The 16,125-nt window shown below is 40.6% G+C and overlaps 1 protein-coding gene across 2 annotated transcripts in view; it reads left to right on the plus strand.

The window, feature by feature from the left end:
- Nucleotides 1-14,174: 14,174 nt before the first annotated feature.
- The window catches only part of adamtsl3 (ADAMTS-like 3), a 103,030-nt gene continuing 101,079 nt past the window's right edge, over nucleotides 14,175-16,125 (plus strand). For both annotated transcript variants that reach the window (XM_034106169.1, XM_034106171.1), the window contains exon 1: nucleotides 14,175-14,421. In XM_034106169.1, coding sequence (XP_033962060.1) covers nucleotides 14,371-14,421 — 51 coding nt within the window. In that variant the 5' untranslated portion in view covers nucleotides 14,175-14,370. The remainder of the gene's footprint in view (nucleotides 14,422-16,125) is intronic.

The following is a 16,125-nucleotide window of genomic DNA, read 5'->3' on the forward strand; positions in this document are numbered from 1 at the left end:
GTTTAGTCGGGGGAAGAAATCCTCTCAGGCAGCCGTCACGTGGACAGCGGTCATATTTCTGAACATTTCATAATCCAGGGAAATGTTTCTGTCTAATGAGGATTATTAGGGTTTTTTAATGTCTGTCAAGTAGGCCTACCGGTATTTGAAAAACATAAATCATCCACAAGCAACAGCTTTTAACTATTGATAGTTGTTCTTTTGACAGTTTACATGATGTTCTATATAGAGGAATATTACTATTATTGTTTTATACCTAGGCTAAGTACATTTCAGAAAGCATTTATTTATATATTGTTAATGCTAAATTGTCTATGCCCAGTACATATTTATTGATAGATTGCTGGTCTTAAAACGGCATTTTCATACATTTTCACAAATAATTGCTACTAGAGTAGGGATACTGTTCTTTAGTGGCTTGTGCCTTGTGTTCTAGAACAAATTAGCAATTGATCAAATTATCAGTGTACACATGTGTACACACAGTGGTCCTGGAGACAGCTTTGAGTACACAGGACTTGTGTGGCAGGCAGACAGGGCTCTTTTTTTGTTACAAATGTAGGGGTAACTAAATGTTATGGCACCAAACCACATGATTTATAGAGTACCTTCACAGTCATAATGAGTTTAAATAAAGACCATTGGATGAGATGATGATGATATTAATTGTGTTGGTCACCAAGCTTTAAAGGCTTGACGAAATCAAGGGCCTTGAATTAGTTTATATTACATACATTGCATTTAGCTGACGCTTTTATCCAAAGCGACTTACAATTAAGTACATTCGACCAGGAAGACACAACCTTGAAGAGAAACAGAATCATAAAGTACATCAGGCTTCATAGAGCCAAACATGTCAAGTGCTACTCAACTGGCTTTAGATAAGCCAGTCCTTTATTAGTATATAAGTGCTTTGTTAGCCAGTTCTTTGTTAGTAATTCTATCGCTCGAGGTGGAGTCGAAAGAGATGAGTTTTCAGTCTGCGCCGGAAGGTGTGTAAGCTTTCTGCTGTCCTGATGTCAATGGGAGCTCATTCCACCATTTAGGAGCCAGGATAGCAAACCCACGTGTTTCTGCTGATGGGAACTTGGGTCCCCCTCGCAGTGAGGGTGCAGCGAGTCGTTTGGTTGATGCAGAGCGTAGTGCACGCGCTGGGGTGTACGGTTTAACCATGTCCAACCATATATATATATATATATATAGGACAGATCCATTCGCAGCATGGTACGCAAGTACCATTGTCTTGAAGTGGATTCTAGCAGTTACCGGAAGCCAGTGGAGGGAGCGGAGGAGCGGAGTGGTGTGGGAGAATTTAGGAAGGTTGAAGACCAGGCGAGCCGCTGCATTCTGGATGAGCTGCAGAGGTCGGATGGCACATGCAGGTAGACCAGCCAGGAGGGAGTTACAGTAGTCTAGGCGTGAGATGACGAGAGCCTGGACCAGAACCTGCGTGGCTTTCTGGGTCAGCTGGGGACGCATCTTCCTGATGTTGTAAGCGTATATCTGCAGCAGCGGGTTGTAGCAGCGATGTTTGCAATGAAGGACAGGTTGTTATCTAGGGTCACACCCAGATTCCTTGCAGTCTGGGTCGGGGAAACAACAGAGGTATATTATATATATCGGCTTTGTCAACATTCACTTGCATTATCTGTAAAGATTGCATAGATGCTAATAAGGAAATGCCAGCCCATATTTATTGGCCTAAAAAATTAAGTTTAGTATTTTGTGCTAAATAAGAGTTGTTATAGTGTTTGACAATGTGAGGGTATATAGGCCAACTGGGACTTTGTGTGAATATTGTATGAATACAACAATGCATATCATGCAATGCGTTAAGCCTTATAAAAAATGTCTTCAACATTTTCCCAGGATGAGTTTTAAGGCCTTTTCACAATAGTTTTTCTCAATAGAAAAAGCAGGTGTTACTAATAACGGCTTTTTTATATCAGACAATGACATCATGTCTTGCTGCAATGTAATGTCACAAAACACAAACAGTCGTTGTATGATCTATATGTTTTTAATCCTCCATGTCAGTTTTTTAAGGATAGTGTTGTAGCTGAATACTTGCTATGATGCTATTTATGAGAAACATTAGTGGTGATATTTTGGAATTGATGAAAGACATTTAACCAACCTAACACTCAACTCAATGGCCTTTGTAGCCCAAAACGTCAGTGGTTTGTCCGCAGATGAACAGCTCTGTGTTTGCCAGCTCGACGAAGCCAGATGTGTGACTGAAAATAATTATTGTGTTAATAAAAATGTAAATGAAGTGTTAAGGCAGCATTTGGATGCCAGATGAGGAAACATGGGCTTAACTCAGATTCTCCAGTTGGCGAACATTCAGTAGATGGTCCATTGTCCTCGTAACTCTAATAGACGACGTATGAAAATATTTTCTGCAGTAAAACACAGACTTTAATTGTAATAAAATTCTGTCTGAAGGAAGTTCGTGGGAGAACATCTTAAGTGAGGTGTCATTTATTTAAGAACTATAAAGGAGTGACAGTCACACACACACACACACACACACACACACACACACACACACACACACACACACACACACACACACACACACACACACACACACACACACACACACACACACACACACACACACACACACACACACACACACACACACACACAGATACCACGTTTTAGTGGACATTGATCTGCTCATATTTTATTGTCCACGTCTTACTTATTTAGTTGCATCAATAATGTGATGTGATTGCGAGCAAAGTATAACCAGTTGATCAAGAATTATGACTCATCAGGAGTACATTTTATTTTCTCAAGGCTGGATAGGTTAAAGGTCCCATGACATGACCATTTCTACTGATCATAATTCCATTGTTGAGGTCTACTAGATTTGCATTGTGCAATTTTCCATACTCACATTGGTTTCTCACAGCATCTCTGTGTAGTGTGTGTATTCACTCTCCGTCCGTCCTATACAGCTTGTTGGAGCTCCTCCCCCCCTCCATATGAGCCCACTGTGCTCTGATTGGTCAGCTCCCCACTCTGTTCTGATGAGTCCACCACCGTTACAGCGGAACATCAGTGTTTATGTGTTACAATGGCGTTGGCAACCAGAAAATGACACCAGTAAAGACAAACAGATAAGAATGCTGCGTGGGGTCTGGGTGCCGTGTTGCAGTGGCGGCGCTAGAGATTTATTTTGGGGGTGCTGTGGGGTAGCTTGACGTTTCATAGAGGGTGCTCAAACATTTAGGGTTTCCCATTAATCTACCGGGCGCTCAGTGGCGTTTCTATATGTACAAAAGTGGTGGGGCACAAAAAACTCAGATGTCTAAATATAAGCTTCTGCAGTGAGGTTCATGGCTGGTGAGGCACCTGACTCTTCAGGTTTACAAATATTATATTTTGACCTAAATCAAAATATAATATTATTTTCAAAAGCTTTTTTTGTCTGATGCTTCAATTAATTTTAAACAGACAGTTCAACAAAAGGATACCCAAAACATGTAATTTTATCATTTAAATATTGAATTGTTCTCTCTTAGTAAGATCCCATTTTCAATCTTCACATGAAGATGAAGTCCATTTGCCTATCCCTCTGGACAAAAATCTCTATTACTTTTTTGTAAAAGTCCTCCTTATCTTCTTGTAGTTTCAAAAGTCTATCATAAATCTAATCTAATCAATAGATTTATGATTCGAAAATTATAAAAGTAGGGTAGACATGTGGATATTAACCGGCTGAACAAAATGTGCATTTATCTAACAGGTTTGTTTCCCACAGATCTTATTTTGAGCTATTTTCTAAAATCCTATGGAGAAATCTCGTTGCTTTTAGGTCGAGGGAAGCCATGCGCAGTTTACTTCCGGGTTTTAGGACGCCTCACTGCAGCTCTCTCGTCTCCTCTTCACACACCACACTTTTCGCGGCACACGTATTTACAGCCAATCAGCTCTGAATTATGTAAGATGACGTATGGTGGGGATGGCAGCTCTTTGCCCCTCTGGTCATTATTTTTTTGCCACACACATTAAATAGGACAATACTCTGAGCATGCGCAGTGTAGTTTTTACAGTCACCATTGACTTAAACAGGGAGAGGGAGGGGCAGGATCGGGTTTTGTCCCACATGGCTCTAAACACTGACAGTGTGTGCCTATTGAGCAGTGTGACACTGTAGACACTAATTAGAAGAACACAGACTAAAACAGCAATGTACAGACGAATCAGATGATTAAACATGATCTTAAAATATATTTAATATATATATTTTTTTTTTTTTGCATTTTTTTGTAATCATTATTTACATAACACATAAGGGGACGGTTAATAACTGGAAAAGCATGTCATGGGACCTAAGTTACCACATTTTTTTATTATTGATTGCTGTTTGATAATATTCCTTCCGTCTCAGTTTTTCTGTGATATGTTCAAACATGTATGATATGCTATTGTAATGTTGACAACTTTTGAAACCAGCATCAGGGAAAATATTCTGTTTTAAAGTGCCATTTTACTGCCTAAAATATAACTGTCCCTGTTTTCAAGGCACTTGGATTCTGGTTAGATTCAAACATAAAAGTTATCTGTGGTCTACTGTATTTCCTGGGAAAATATATGGTGTACTTTAAATTGTACATGCTTTTTAAGCATCAAAGTTATTGAAAACCAATATTTTAGTTGAGTTTGTCCGTGCACATGATTAGCACATTGTGTAAATACATTTCGAAAGGACACACCCAGGGTCATTGTGGTTCAGTGATATAGTTGACTTATTTTAATTCACCCGAGACTCTTGCTGTCTACCAGATAAACAAAAAGCCAGACACCCAGACTCCACAGCAAACTACACACTGTCTGCTCTTAGGAAAGATCATTTCAAAAATAAAAGCACAAAACGTTTGGTTTAGATTTTAATGCAATTACAGCCCGTTTGTGTCAAACTGAAACATATTAAAATCTAAGGCCATCTGTTTAACTTAACTTTGGGATTACATTCTAGTTTTCCCGATAAGCAGATATTAACCATTATCAGTCGTTGTTTCATTTTAAATATAGTACATTCAATTAGTATGTACATGATTTGACAGTATCACTGTGTTATCTGATGATTAAGCAATTCCTGCGTACTGTTCATGCTGCTGATATTTTTCATGCATACTTGCTAGTATTTGCAGAATGAGGCCACTAGATGTCAGCAAAGCAGCATGCAACATCACAGCCTGTTATTTTCCTCAAACGTTCTCTTCTTTGCCAACACTTGTATTACACTTTTGGCCTGTTAATCTGGTATTTAACTATTGACCAATGAGAACATATTGTAGATTTTCATGTCTTAAGAATGATTTTGCACATTTAGAAATGCTTTTGTCAAGGAAAAAATTAAAAGTTTGAAAGACTGAGAAAAACTATAGTTAATTAAAACAATATGAAATAATGATGAATCAAAACAAAATGTATTTATTTTAAGAAATTCACAGATAGAAGTAAAAATTCAGACCTAAATCCTGTGAAGGAAAACTTGTGAAAATATGTGACTAAGAGGGATTTACAGTAAGGAGGATAAGGAGCTTGCCAGTCTGATTTCCTCGGGGAGGAGAGTGGGGGCTTTAATCAGAGAAAGCCCGGTCATCCTTAGTCCTTAGAGCGGGAGTGCGCTCTCTTCATTTGGTTTGGTGAGGAGTCTTATTGCTGCATTTATTCAAGATTCAAAGGCTGTATTTATATACATGCAACATAGCCACAGTAAATAGTGAAAATTACACAATGGTAAATAAACAATAAAAAACATGACGATTATAAAAAGAGAATATAAGAAATAAATAGTTTAACATTAAAAATGTTAAATAAAATAAAGACAAGTATTTACACCAAATTTAAAACTACAAAAAATAAAAACTTAGTAGAATGAATAAATTGCAAAATATGACAAACTGCAGTGTATTATATTAAACTGAAACCCTAAATGTTTATATTATCATTTACAAATATATGGACTGGTTAAATGAAGCAATATGTTTCCATGGGACCATGGAGAAGTAGCCAAATACAAGAGGGTCATACATATATGATCTAAATTAGATTTAGGACACAGAAAACATATAAGAGAGTGAATCCATCTTTTAAAGACAGAATCAAACAGACAGTGATGTGAGCCAAGTCTTGACTCTTTCTCTCTTTCCACAGATGAAAGGGAAGCTGAGTCCTCCGGGCCGTGCCCTCCTGTTTCCTGCGGCTGGGCTGAGGGCAGCGGGGTTACAGAGTCTGGCAGCACTCGAGAGGAGATCCTCACACGGCATCCCTCCATTGTGCCCTCCGAGACAGGTAGGCCTGCGGGCAGCGCGCCAACACTCCTGGCTGGGTAACGGATACCTGTGGGCTACTGGGAAAGTGTCACACCTCCGGATCACACACAGTCATATAGTCTGTGTGAAGAAAGAGTGTAGACAGAGAGAGACGCAGTGGCTGTCCTTTCATGCTCTTCAGATCATGAGTGCTAAGGTATGCTTTGGTTAACTCTACCCTCATACGCTGCTGCCTTAAGTACGTCTGCTGTCAGACAGAGGAGTTCACATATCTGTCCATCAAACCTGTAACAGGGCACTGTGGATGCAATGCATACAGGGTGATCATGAGTCACATACATGTAGCTCTAAGTGTTCTTCTTAAAGGCCTTGAGATGCAGGTTAGTGAACTATAATGACATGCGTGACATTAAAGGTGGGGTAGGTACGTTTCAGAAACCGGCTCGAGATACACTTGTTGTTATATTCCATGGAATGCTCTTAACATCCCGATAGCAATGAATATCTGAAGTGCTTTGACAAAAAATCCATAAAAAATGTCATCTGTAGAAGCCGTAATACTGTAAAAAGTACAGCCTACCTGCCTGTCAGCCTTCCATCGTGGCACAAACTTATCTCGTGCCCTCATTGGTCATGTGCGCGTTCGTGTGTGTTGAAGGAGGGGCTCTATAAGGAAGTGGCAGATTTTCTCCGGTTGTGTATTTTCAAATTCTAGCGATCTCGAGCCGGTTTCTCAAATGTACCTACCCCACCTTTAAATAGCAGATTACAGAATTAAAAGACATGTATGGTCAATTTCAATCTGGATTTTACACACATGACTGTGGGCTAACTTTGTCGGTGCCACTCCATTGTAATTGTAATTTTTTTGATTTCATTTTGTTTTACACAAACTTTTACTCAACACTTGAATGAATGCAACAGAAAATAAGCTCAGCAATTAGCCAACTCATTTCGAGAACATGGCTAGCGATAATTAGATGCTAATACTTCGCTATGTTCTCCAGCTAGCTGCTAACTTTGTGTCATCTACAGCTGGGAAGGTGCCATACAGTTTCATATTTTTATATTTGCTCGGGCAACAAATGATGCAATTTGATGAAACCAATGAAGGGAACTGAAGAGTCTGTTTTCCATTCCCTGTGCAATCATTTCCCATAAAAGTGGTCATCACTGTTATTACCAAAATATTGATGGAGCAATTTTAAACGAAGCCTGACAATAATTCAGCGTCTTTGTTTAATTGTATGATGATGAGATTGATAAATCTTCCTAAGTGAACAGTTTGTGTTTGCAAAATAGAAAATCTTAATAAATGTCATCATGTTTGTGCAGACAGTCATGATTGCAGCTGTTTGCTGAAAGGCACTCATTATCTTTTATCTCTCCATGTGTTGAGTCAGGTTCTGCTGCTACAGTTTTTATAACATTTGCAATAGCTAGCAGCCCGTGAAAAGCACGATACACTATTGTAGATATTTCTAGAGCGACACGGAAAAAGTACATGAAATAAATAGTAGCATTGTGGAGACATATCTGGCTGTCAATATGATCGAGTAGGGGCGGACTGAACATTGGCTGTATTCTTGTTGTCAGAGTGAATTTACCCCAGAATTTCAACATCTGGGACCAAAATAGTCACAGTGCTGCTAAATGTGGCCCTATTATTGTTCCCAGCTTCAACCCAAGGAGAGGTCGTGCATGCAGAAATGAACTAGGCCTACATTTTAACAAGTGGATGCCTTCCCCTGAAATAATCATTACTTCAGCTTTTAATCAACAACAGATCTAAGCAGATAATGCGGGGCAGTAACTGCAGATTTATAGCTACACTGTAGATAAACAGACAAGCCCGTGCTCATGTTAAGCAGGGCTCTGTGCACCTGTCGGTTGTAATCCTCGGATAATGGCTCCGGCTCGTTAGCTAAGACATCCGAGTTAACCGTCTACATTTCCCACTGAGAGGATCACTGAGTCAACAATGATACAAGGTTAAAAGTGTGAGAAAAGGTCAGAATGTGTCTTTAAAGGTCCCCTATTATACTGTTTTTCATCAATATATTATAGGTCTCGGATATATACAAAACATGTCAAGACATACCAAACAGATCGTGCATTGCAGCATCCCATAATCCCCTCTGTTTCAGCCCTGTTTCAAAAGGGCTGATTCTCTGTCTGTTACTTCAGATGAAAATAAGGAGCCCCTCCCCACGCCCCTCTGAGAGAGATTTGGTTAAAAAGAACACAATGGTGCTCTAGGAGGAGATTCAGGTGATAAGGTGGGGGGGGGGGTTACCTTGGTTGGTGATTGGCTAATGGTTACACAAGACAAAACAATTGCCGAAATCTGATCAGCTCATTTTCAGACAGGTTTTTATATAAATGGATCAGGACAAAAAGTGAGCAAATCTTTGTTCCTGAAACGTTCAGAATCTCTTTCCACAGAGGGGAGTGGACACATGTTGATGTATAAAAGACATGAAAAAGGGGATTTCGCATAATAGGTGATCTTTCAAATCTGATTCTGTGTTCCTGAGGGACCAGACCCTCACTTCCACCTTGATGATTTTCAGTAATGATATTTAAAAAAAAAAAAGGCTTGCATTCAATCAAGCAGAATACAATTGCAAAAATCTTTGAACAATTGCATAGTTTGAACGGGTCAGATGGCAGGTGAGACCACAGAAGGCCGTCGGTGGCGTGGGTCGAACACAGTCCCACATGACCCCCGACATGTTTCGACAACATTCACAGGCCGTTTTCGGAGAGCCGTGCTGGGATTAGCATGCCGGCTGTTTGTGGTGGAAAACTGGCAGCAATTCACAGCTATATTTTCTGGGTGCTGGTAATTATGATATAATTGGGAATGATCTAAAACCAAATGTCCGAAGCTCTGCTGTCCGAGCAAGTGTTTACAGAAAACAGCTGCTTAAATAGGCACTTAGAAGGAATTAGAATAACATTTTTTATGTCCCAGCGTGAGTGCGTCTCTGTCTGTGTGCGTACATGCGTGGGCTGGCTGTTTGGGCACCTACACAGACAATCTCTTTGTTTTGGAAGTGTTCGCTTAAGTCTTCAGGGGCGGACAGGAGCCAAGAACAACGTGGGAAATGGGCCCTCACTTCATTTCTGCTTTCTCTCCGGGCTTCTCCTTCGCGATCTCTCAGTCAGACGGACATTCAGCTGGCCTGCAGACAGTACCTGAGTCGTGCAGAAGTTTGAAGGAACAGGGACTTGGACACGAGAAAAGTCATAACTGGAACCGACTGGCAGCCGACAGCCGGGCTAAGCTGCCTGTCGTCTCCCTCTCCTTCTCTGTCTTTTATTTTTCACACACATGCATGCGTTGTCAACAGAACACGTGCACCCAACCAGACCTCTGCCCAGGTGGTCTCTGTGGGGAGCCTGAGGTCTGCAGAACAAGATGCTGAACAAAGCAACCACACTGGCAGAATTCACTGTGAGGTCGGCCTCGATCACTCTCATCCCCATTCAGCAATTATTTCATATTCCGGGAAATAAAGGAGATGAGTCATGCATTTTGAGGTACTTACATAATATCAAGAACACATGTTTTCGGCATCACCAAAAAGCCTCACAGAACACCTGGCAGTTACAATAGAAGTGTTGCCTAAACGATGAGATTCAGCATGAATCGGCACCTTGGAAACAACAATATACAATTCTGTTCTATAATATTATATAATTATTCTCCTAGCTTCACTTCTTCTGTCGTACTGCTCTGCTTCTAGGGTGGATAAAACTTGTTCGGCACTTATTTGCTTGATTCTCGAAGAAGAATCTGATCCCAGGGGATGTTTAGTCGTCTTTTCCCTACATGACGTTGTTAAACTCCACTGCCAGCCTGCGGCAGATTTGCTGAAACAATACTCCTCATCCACAAACAGAAGTGTCTTATTCTGCTGCGCTGTCACTTTTTTAAACAGCCTCTTGATTATATTCTTTTGATTTTTGCTGAGCTGCAATACATCAGATACTGTATCTCAGGTTAACTTTGTCATCAGCTGACAGGAAATCCTGGATTTGTGTAGTATGATGCCTTAATCTTCTTATGTGGAACACATTGCCAGGGCTTCATCTCTAATAGTCTATGCAAACCAATGAATATTCATCCAGCAGCATTTTTGGTATTAGCAGTAATATGGGATTTGTATGGAATGAGATACTTACCTAAAGTAAGAAGGAAAAAGTATACCCTTGGGTTCTCAGACAAGCATTAGTGAGAGTGCCCACTGTCTGGTGGTTTGTGGCAGGACGCCTCAAACAGCACGCAGTGAACGGGACATGCCTGATGGAAGGTGATGCCTGTAGCTGAAACAGATCTGCGCTGACAGACACACAGGTTACTATACCCTCTGCAACCCTGGCATTCCCCCCGCACTGTGGCCCAGCAATGGCGAGAGCTTTCGTTCCCCCCGGAGTTTCAAGCATGAGCAGACACACGTGCAAACACACACACTACAGATAGTGTGCCAAATTCCACAGAGCAGTAAAGGCAATCAGGGGCGGATGAGAAAAGGCAACCAAGTGCCTAAACTGCATGCCGAGGGACTGAATGCTACAACAACACTCTGAAGTGCCTGTGTGATCATGTTGGAAGAAAAGTTATTGGAAATATTTGCTTTCCATGTCAAGAGTTGGATGAGAAGATCAATACAACTTTTATGTCTGTAAACTAAATATAGAGCGAGAGCAGGCAGCTTCTTAGCGTAGCTTAGCATAAAGACTGGAAACAGGATGTGCTTTGGAAGACATTTTATGTGGTTGGTTAAAACAAAGCAAATTTAACTTTAACCCTTGCAAGAACGATTTGGGAAACCAAAAACTGACCTTTGACATGTAGATGTTAGCTAACAAAGTTACATTCATAACATTATTTGCACAACAACACTTATTTTAACCCAAATCCAAGATCTTAACCATGAACATAAACAAGTCGATTTGTTTTATTTATCTGTTTGTCCGTATGTGACGAGTTGGTAATGATTATTGCGCACTAAATCAGCCAATGAGATCACTTTAGAGAAATTAGCTATCCTGGCTCTTTTCAACGGTAACAAAATCAACCAACAAGCACCTCTAAAGTTCAACAGTTAAGTTCTGTAATCATGTTGAGTTGCCGTTGCTCTATAGGAAACAAACTGCATGTGTTGGCTGCCTCTTTAATGCAAAAACAAGCTAGCTGGTGTCCTGTGAAGGGCATTTTCTCTCACTGGTATCTGGCAAATTCCTGCCCTCTCTTTGAACACAAGTGACAAGCAGCGCTTTGACTCTCAGGCCAAATATCACTGATCAAACAGCCATGTTTAGTGTCAGCCAACGGGACACAACTAGGTTACTCATGTGGGGGGCACTGACCTGCTGCAGGTATGTTTAGCTAGGAGATCAACACATGTACTGTACATACTGTGGGGCTGTTTGGCACTTGCAAAGTCATACTTACATGCTCCATGCATATAAAGTGCAAAGTAAAAATGTGCTAGCTGCCTGTAATAAGGCCTGGAAGCGTGAAACAGTGTCATCGGGCATCTAGCACCCAGCCCATCGTTGCATTTAAACAAAAAGATCTGGGCTAAAAGCAGTCATTAGCTGCTGCCTCAACCCCTTATTTGTCTTCCCACACAGAGAAGTCCCTGTAAGATCTGTTGAGCAAACAACTGACAGATGCTATTTAAGCTTGTAGAGTCCCTAAAAATACATTTGTGCTCGGGGGCGGTGATTTTGCAACTCTGCCGATGGGAGCTTTGAGCGCGTTGTCCCGCTGAACATGTCCATCAATAAGAGGAACAGCATTTTGTAACATGAGGACGTGGCTTAGCTATGCACCACCAGTCTCAGTGAATGTAAACTATGCATGTCTCGAAGCATTATCTACCGCTTGTGGGTGTCTGAGGGGCTCTTATTAGGGTGCCGGGTGAGGTCAAAGTTCAACAAGAGGCTCCTGCCAAGACACTAGACTTTTCATAATGAGTGACATGAGCCGGTAGGCTTTGAATTTCAAGGAGCTATTTAGTACGATAACTTAACCCCGGAAAAGGAAATAATTTCAGCCCCCTCCTCAGGTAAAGATTTCTTTGCCTCTCTTGGGGAAATAAACATTTGCATTCCTTTGCGCTGTGTGTTAATAGAGATTACGCTGAATTCAAGCCTGCGTGTCAGGAAGCAATTCAGGTAGCTCCTACCATACATACCTGTACTATTGTGTGGCTCTCAAAGGGCATCTCCCTCATCCCTTTGAGCTACGCTGAGGGCAGAAGACATTTCCCTGGAACATTGTTATTACGGTGGCCCTGGACAGCTTCAAAAGCGACAAGCAAGTCCTAATGCACCGCCGAACTTCAAAGAACTTAATGTCTCTTACTGTAATGAAGGTACGGGATCAAAAGGAAGAGCAGTCACCGACCCCAGCCGTCAATTATACTGTAATACCAAATTCCTTTCTCAGTGAAGATTTAGAATCACTCTCATCAAGGTAAATCAGGAACAACAGCAGCTTTCAATCAGCAAAGGCCGAGAGCAAGACCCTTTCCAGTTGATCTCAGTTCATAATAGTCAGAGCTTGATTCAGATAAAAGCCTTTCACATGATTGGCATGAAAGACAAAAGCTTCTCATACTTGAGACTAAATCCAACGCTGTGAAAAAGGTCCACGTTGCAACTACAGCCCATATACCTTGGCTCCACATGATGGGAGCTGGGCAAGAAGAAGAGGATTGGGACTGTCTTGTATTACCATCAGAGTGAGTAATAAAGGCCGTTGGAATACAATGTTCAGCAGATCTTTGTGGTATATTCAATTTGTGAGAACAGAGAGCATAGGCAGGGAAAACAATCTACTGGCATTTCATGGATATTTAGAGGGATTATAACACATTAAGCAATTCATATTGGCAACTAGTCTAACCAGGTCATGGAAATGAATGAAACTATGTAACTCATTTGCCCTCTAGTGGAAAGTTGGGAGGATCATTGTCACTCTCATGTCTATAGGTGAGGTGATGTACATAACATTTCCTAAAAAGGGTTTTACATAGTGGCTAAAAAATTGTTTTGCTTTGGACGAAGTGGATGGATGCACATGATATCTAGAAATATTTTGCTGTAACTTAGCGTCAGCATTGTCGAAAAACAATTCTTTTTACGATATTTTCCTCAACAAAATAATAATTTGACATTTCCAATCCGCCGTCATGGGAAAGTCTCATGCGTGTAAAAAGTGCCTTTACATGGAGCAAGGATCGTTCTTCAACTTCCTATATATTTCCAAATGTTATCATTGTGACTGTCTATGTTATAAATCTTTATCTTTATAATTTACACACAACACTTATTGCACGTCTGTCCATCCTGGGAGAGGGATCCCTCCTCTGTTGGTTTCTTACATTTTTCCCCCCATTAACTGTGGGGTAGTTTTTTTGGGAGTTTTTCCTTGTCAGATGTAAGGGTCCAAAGAGGACAGATCCGTAATCATATTCTGCACAAACTGTAAAGCCCCTTGAGACAAATCTAAACATTTTATATTGAGCTATATAAATAAACTTTGATTAATTGATGGTTTATTGAACTACTGATGAGTTTAATAGCCCCCTACCTGTGAAAACCCCACAAAAAAAAAGCAACATTAAAGCTCACATGGGCGTTAAAAATGGGTCAAAATGTTGAAAGAACTTGACTTTTGAGTGTGTGGACTTGAGTTGAGAAGCAGCAAGCATCCCTGAAACTCGGCATGTGTGTGCACCGAGCAGCCAATGAGCGCGCGGCGGGGCGGGAGTGTGTTTCTTTAAGAATGTAAGGTGGGTGAGCCCCTTTTCCTGACGCACGCCTGGTATGCAAACATAAATTTAGCAGCAACGTGTTTGCTGGGGGAACTAAATATCTGGAAGCAGCGTGGACTGTCATGTTGTCTCCGGTAGTTCTTGGCTGACTTTTCACTTTTTTTCTCTCCCCCCCCCTCTGTGTGTGAAGTGGAGCCGGAGCAGAGTCTCCCCCCTCAGTGAGAGAGAGCCACTGGACCCCGCTGTCCTGTCCAGGCTGAAAGCACTGAGCTCCAGAGATGACAGGGGGCTGGAACACTGCTCTGCTGCTGCTCGCTGTCTGTGTCAAGGTAAGCTGCGAGCTACGCTGTTTGTTTCAGTCATTTAGCACGTGAGAGGAAGGCACGCGACTTCCCTTAGAGACGTTAGATTTGAGCCACCTCGAAACAGCTTTTATACTATACTGGCTCTTTATCTGTTTACTCAATTTAGACAGAAACAAGACAACCGCTGCTTTGAAATGTCCTCTGTCTCTAAAGGACTTTATTAACTCAGGTGCTCTGGATATTAGTGATAAAGAGTGATACGTTTATTATATCTACTGTCTGGGATTTATTACAGGGTTTCCCAAATATTGTAGATTCATAAATGACTTATGAAATTAATTTTTTTTTACAGATATGATTAAGTCCTGCAAAGATCAATTAGTCAATTTCAAAATCATCCCTAACTATTTTGACCATTCATTTCTCTCATGCAAACATGTCAGAAAATGCAGATTTGTTGCCTTTCAAATATGGAGATTTCTGGCTTTTCTCTCTTCCATGCCATATAAACTGAATATATGTTGGTTCAAACACAAAACAAAGCATTTTAAGCATGACCTTGGACTCTAACAAGCAGAGAAATTGGGATTATTTGATACAAAATAAATGTTAGTTGCAGCCCTAGTTCAGTGGTCATCCTCTTCCTCCAGGGATGCTGCACAGAGGATGAGATGACAAACAATCTGATAGTCTGAAATCTGGAAATATATTGCAATAAGGAATCACAAGAAGCAATAATGAGAGGCAGTTTGAGTACTTTATACTCACATAGATTGGGATAATAATCTGTGTATTTAAAGTCTTATGTTATACAACCTAAAGTCATGCCCTTCCTTTCACCTCACATGTCCACAAGACCTACAATTCAATAGAGTGAGCTTTTAAAAGGTCAAAGCCTATCAGCATTGAACACACTTCTAAAATCAGGACAAACATCACTACTGGCTTACTTTTACACGTTACCTCCTTTTTAAATTCATGCAGGCAAAGCTGTAAAAAAGCTGAGCAAGAGTTTAAGAGTGGAAACTAAACAGTTGTTTGTCCTGCAGACAGATTTTAGATTTCAAACAAAGGGCTGGGGAGCCCCTGTCAGCATGTGTAAAGGACCACGACAGGTGCTAATAGCACTTCAAGGTGAATTGGGCTTTTGACACCCTGACTGCATGTAGCCCGCTGAGCACGTCACCCTGTATAGTGAGTGTAAGTGACACTCTTTCCAGGACACTGATTGTGTCACAGTTAACATGGGCCTATGGAGAAGGGAATCATAAGTTGGTACATTAATGGACTTCTGCTGCTGATTTAAGACCTTTCTTATTATGTATTTCTGATTTTATTAGTAGTATAAATAACAAAAGAGTTACGATTCAATATATTGTGATGAGTTGTGATAAGCTAGGCAATATATTGTGAATTCTCTTCAAATCAAATTGACTGTAGGAATCCTGTTATAGTATTACAAATGCCGTTGTATGCCTAAAATCGGAGTAAAATTACTTTATGTTGCCATTAGAACGGCACTTGCTTTTCCAGCAGTTCCTGTAACACTGAACATGTTTCACTGCTTTTTGTGCAATCTCAGCAACTTTCTGTCACAAATCTTTGCACGTAAACTATCAATTAATAGTCAATATAGTTTCACAAAACACATTAAATACTACTTAATACTTAAATACTTAAATACTTTGATATTTTCCCTCACCCCTACTGTCCTTCGTACTTAATTCT

Source organism: Pseudochaenichthys georgianus, chromosome 18 (assembly GCF_902827115.2).
Source record: "Pseudochaenichthys georgianus chromosome 18, fPseGeo1.2, whole genome shotgun sequence".
Lineage (NCBI taxonomy): Eukaryota > Metazoa > Chordata > Actinopteri > Perciformes > Channichthyidae > Pseudochaenichthys > Pseudochaenichthys georgianus.